This window comes from Cygnus atratus, unplaced genomic scaffold, assembly GCF_013377495.2.
Source record: "Cygnus atratus isolate AKBS03 ecotype Queensland, Australia unplaced genomic scaffold, CAtr_DNAZoo_HiC_assembly HiC_scaffold_348, whole genome shotgun sequence".
In the NCBI taxonomy this organism is placed as follows: Eukaryota; Metazoa; Chordata; class Aves; order Anseriformes; family Anatidae; genus Cygnus; species Cygnus atratus.
This window is the reverse complement of record NW_026109941.1, coordinates 1-5,000: the sequence shown is the minus strand read 5'-3', so window position 1 is coordinate 5,000 and position 5,000 is coordinate 1. Positions and strand designations below refer to the sequence as shown.

Below are 5,000 nucleotides of genomic sequence, written 5' to 3'. Positions count from 1 at the left end.
ACCGCGCCGGGACCCCCCCGACACCGGGACCCTTCCACCGGAACGCGGTGCTTCCCCCCCCGCCCCCCCGCAGCGCGCTGCGCGTCCCCGCCGGGCCGTCGCGGTGCCCCCGCCGTCGGGTCCCCGCTGCCCCCCCCCCCCCCCCCCCCCCTCCCCGCTCCGGGCCCGGTGGCCCCGGGGTGGTCCCCGCCGAGTCCCCGCCCCGGTTCCCCCCCCCCGAGTCCCCGCCCCGGTTCCCCCCCACGCCGTGCTCGTCCCCGCCCTGCCCCCCGCCAGTCCCCTCCGTGTCACCCCGGTGGCACCGGGCCGGGCCCCCTCGGCGTTCCCCGGTCTCCCCCCGCCCCGGGCCAGGTGTCCCCCCCCCGTGTCCCCTCCCGGTTCTCCCCCGTGTCCCCGCCCCGGTTCCCGTCCCCATGCTCGCCTCCCCGGGCCTGCCCCCTCCGTGTCACCCCGGTGTCCCCGGGCCAGGCCCCACAACCCCAGGCTGGTTCCCGACCCCGGGCCGGGCGTCCCCACCGTGTCCCCGGGCCAGTCCCCACCCCAGTTCCCCCCCCCCCGTCCCCCTGCCGGTCCCCACCGTGTCCCCGTCCCCACCCCCGTTTCTCTTCCAGACCATCGGGGCCGCCTTCGTGGCGAAGGTGATGGCCGTGGGGGACCAGACGGTGACCCTGGGGATCTGGGTGAGCGCAGGGCCCGCGGCCACGCCGGGTGCTGCCACCCCCGGTCACCCCCCTCCCGGACCCCCCCCCCCCTCCCCCGAGCCCCACACCGACCCCCCCCCTGCTGTCCCCCCGCAGGACACGGCCGGCTCGGAGCGCTACGAGGCCATGAGCCGCATCTACTACCGCGGGGCGCGGGCCGCCATCGTCTGCTACGGTAAGGGCATGGGGAGAGGAGCGGCCGGCGGATGAGGGTTACGGTGCCGGGGGCTCGGGGGCTGCACCGAGGGGGGGGGGGACGTGGGGGCCCGGGGCAGGGCCTGACCCCTCTCTCCCAGACCTCACCAACAGCAGCAGCTTCCAGCGGGCCAAGTTCTGGGTGAACGAGCTGCAGAACTGCGAGGAGGTAAATACGGGGACGGGCCCCGCTTTGGGGTGTTTTGGGGTGTTCTGTTTTTTTTTTGGGGTGGGAGCGGTGGTGGCAGTGCCTGGTGCTCACCGCGCCCCCCCCCCCACGGCCCCAGGGCTGCCGGATCTACTTGTGCGGCACCAAGAGCGACCTGCTGGAGGACGACCCCAGGACACGAGCGGTCGACTTCCACGACGCGCAGGACTACGCCGACGGTACGGCCGCGTGCTGCCTCCCCGCTGCCCGCATCGATCCCCGGCTCCGGTGCCGGGGCTCCCCGCGCGGCGGCAGGGCCTCGGCTCCGCCAGGAGCCTCCCCGAGCACGGCGTGTCCCGACCCGCCGGCTGGGGCCGCTGCCAGCTGGGCGGCGGGGACGGGAGCAGCGCGGGGCCGTGCCCTGGGCCCCGGCCAGCCCGCTGTCAGCAGGCACAGCTGAGGGGTGACCCGGGAAGAGCTGAGCCCCAGGGGCACGTCCGGCACCGCTGACCCGGGTCCTTGTTTCAGAGGTGAAGGCAGAGCTCTTCGAGACCTCCAGCAAGACCGGCCAGAGCGTGGGTGAGTAGCGCCCGTGCCGCGGCAGCGCCCCTCGCGCGGGGCTGGCGGGCGGCTGTGCGGGGCCTGGGGCGCTGCTGGCACCCACGCTGCCCCCGTCCCCTCCCGCAGATGAGTTGTTCCAGAAGGTGGCCGAGGACTACGTCCACTTCACCGCCTTCCAGGTGATGACAGGTGAGCGGGCAGGGCCCTGCTGAGCGCCCGGCGCTGGGGGTCCCACGGGGAGGGTGCAGGGGATGAACGCTGCGGGGGTCCCGGGACACTGCGCTGGGATCGTGCCACGCTGCTGAGGACGGTCCCCGTGCACGGTGTCCCCGTGTCCCCTCACCCCGGGCAGGGGGCAGCCAGGAGGATCCGGACGCAGACCCTGCTCGGGACTTTCTAGAGGCTTAGGGGGGGCTGTGAGCTCTGGGCTCCGTTTGGCATCGCGGCACGGACGTGTCAGCAGCCTCCTCCTCCTCCTGTCTCTTCCAGAGGAGAAAGGCGTCGACCTGGCCCAGAAGAGCAGCACCTACTTCTACAGCTGCTGCCACCACTGAGGCCTCGTGCCCGAAGGGAATCGCTGCTGCCGGGCGGCCAGCCGGCGCTCTCTGGACTCCTCCCGTTTTTTACTTGCTGTATTTTAGCTGCACGAGCCGTCCGCGGCGCACAAAGGGAGCGTGGCCCCACGGACTTGCTCTCTTCCCCGGACTCGGCGTGCAGAGCTGCACGGTGCTGGAAGTCGCCAGCGGCGTGAGGAGCTGCGGGTCGCTGCCCCCTGGGCTCCTCGCCCCGCCGAGGGTGCCCCTGACCCCGCGCCCGCAGGAGCTGCTTCCCCGGGGCCCAGCAGCAGCCCCTAACTTATTCTCTTGAACTAGCGCCTGATTCTTTGCAGATTATTTAAGTGTCTCCTACCGAGGTGTACAATGTAAATAAAATGCATTGTGGTCTGAGAACGGGCTCGTGGACGTGACACCGGCGCGTGCCTCAAGCCGGGGCTGGCGCCAGGGCTCGGCCGTGGCCGTGTGGGGCCCGACCTGGTCCCTGCACCCGGGGCTGAGCTCCTGCACCCTCTGCGGTCCTGAGCGGCTCCCGGGGCCTGCCCGACCTGCTGCGCCAGCTCCGCAGCCTGGCCTCTGCCCGGGATGCGTCCCTCGGCTTTGTCCTGACGTGCCCCGGGATTGCCCCGGCCCTGCCGTGCGGCACACGGTCACTTCGCACCAGGGTTTCTGCCCTCGGGGGGCTCAAGGTTTCTCCCGCCCTCCTCCAGGCCAGTGGCACGGTGCCCACGGGGCTCTCCCGTCCCTGCCCCGGGGTGCCCGGTGCCCACGGTCAGCCTCGCAGCAGGGCTGGGCCCCCCCCGTGCTGCCTCCGTGAGCACCACTCGCCCGCTGCCCCCCCCAGCAAGACAAAACACAAGAGGACATCGAGAGTAAAGTTAAACTTTACTTTACAGTAATTTTTCTTCTATATACAAAGAATTACAGTACATGTTCTGGGAGCACCTGGGCAGGGCAACCCTCTTTTCATTATAAGTTTCACATACACAGCCAACAGTCTAAGGGGAGCAAAATGAAAGTAATCAATGGTCCAAGACTCTCCCCTCTCCCTCTTCTAAAAATAATATACATGCTGGAAATATGTAGGTTTCTCTCACCCGCTCTGGCACTCCCGCTTAGAACCGACAGACGCGACCTGGACAGCTCTGAGTGACCCCGCGTCCCCCCCGGAGCCCCCACCCGCCCCCAGCACCCGCCCGGGCTGGGCACCCCCGCTCCAGCCACGATTTCCTTCGGCGAAGCCCGAGGAGGGGACCCTGCGCAGGACGCCCCCAGCAAGCCTCAGCGGGTGACACAGGGCGGTGTCCTGGCCTCTGGGAGTCCCGGCACCGACCTCACGGCTTAAGCACAACCCTACGCCACCACCCGAGCACGGCGTTCCCCTGTCCCCTCCCTGGCAGCAAAGGAGGGGGAGCGGGCACAGCTTCCTTCCCCGGCAGCCCCCTGCACACCCAGGTAGGTCCCCTCGGGGCCAGGAGCGGGCCACCCTCCCCGGGGCCCCAAGCCAGGGCGCATGGCACCGGAGGATGGCTGAGGCTGCTCGGGACCGGGCGCGTTACCCCAGGCTTGGTGTCTCGGAGGCGAGCGGGCTGGCGGGGCGGCAAATGCAGCGCCGTGGGTTATCGGGGTGTAACGTGCCCTTGGCAGGGAGAGGGGCAGTGGCGGGGAGCGTGCCCCTGGCACCCTGCTCCCCCTGGGCCAGCACGAGCCGCTGCTGGCACAAGCGCCCCCCTGCCCTCCTCCCTGCACATCGACCGGGGCCACCCTCAGCTCCAGCCACGCTCCACCTCAAGCCTCCCGGTGCTGCTGCTTCTGCTTTTAAAACAAGTTCCCAGTGTCTTAAAAAAAAAAAAAAATACACAAAACCCAGTTCCTTGAAGTCAACAACTCGGAAACATCAGAAAAACAAAAACTGAAACCAGCTCAGTACCAAACGGACACACAGAACATGCAGGTAGCGGACGCCTGGCTTGCTTCACGTGGCTCCACTCGCTCTCTACGCTCACAGGGCCCACTGGCACGGCTGGTTTGGGTCTCAAAACCACCACAAATCAAAGGAACCCCGTCTCCCCGGGCGCAGGAGACATGCCTTGTCCCGTTTCGGTCGCGGGCACCGCAGCCCAGCCCCAGCTGCGCGGGGACGGGGTTCGGCCCGTGGGCTAGGAGCCGTGAGTCCAGCCCTACTGTGCTAAGCTGCCGAACGTTTTACAATAGCACCACGATAGCCCAAGAGCTTAGCCGAGGGCAAACTGATTAAAACTTTACCTTGAAATAGGACATAGCAACACCCATTTCTCAGATTTCCCTAGGAGGTAGATTCAGTGCTGTAGGACTGTCCGTCACCGCCGCTGCCCCCGCCCGCGCTCACGCACCCTGTCCCGCTGCCTCGCTTGGAGGGCGCCTGCCCCTGCCTCGGCTCAGATCCATTTCGGAGGCGTTCCCCCAACCGAGCTGACCGAGGGCACCGCACCCTGCTGCCACCACGCCGGCCAGCTGCCCCTAAAGCCATGTCCCCAAGCCCCATGCCCCATAAAACAGCCCCCGGGAGCCCTGAGCCCCCGCCAGCCAGACCTCGGCTGCAAGCGCCTCCGTTCGCGTTGCCACTATCACGGGGAGTCATTAGCACAAAGCTAATTTGGGGTGATCAAACCACGGAATGAGCCGTCGCCAGACCCGGGTGGCGGCCTCTGTCGCTTCCTTTCGGAGTAGCCGCACGTTTTGCCACTTTGCTTTGACATTCGCTCGCTGGCGAAGGCTGAAATGACTCATCGGGAAGTTAGGGCAAAGCACATTACAAGCAGGTTACAGTTATGGTTATTCCAAACATCAAGCAAAATCAGA

General features: G+C 68.0%; 1 protein-coding gene across 1 annotated transcript; it reads left to right on the top strand.

Moving 5' to 3' along the window:
• Window positions 1-6: 6 nt before the first annotated feature.
• On the top strand, window positions 7-2,555 carry LOC126913710 (ras-related protein Rab-24-like). Its single transcript, XM_050716790.1, has 8 exons — window positions 7-47; window positions 612-680; window positions 798-876; window positions 998-1,065; window positions 1,184-1,283; window positions 1,573-1,623; window positions 1,732-1,794; window positions 2,095-2,555. Exons 2-8 carry the CDS (start codon window positions 642-644, stop codon window positions 2,157-2,159), a joined length of 465 nt encoding a protein of 154 aa, XP_050572747.1. The 5' UTR covers window positions 7-47; window positions 612-641; the 3' UTR covers window positions 2,160-2,555.
• The last annotated feature ends 2,445 nt before the right edge of the window (window positions 2,556-5,000 follow it).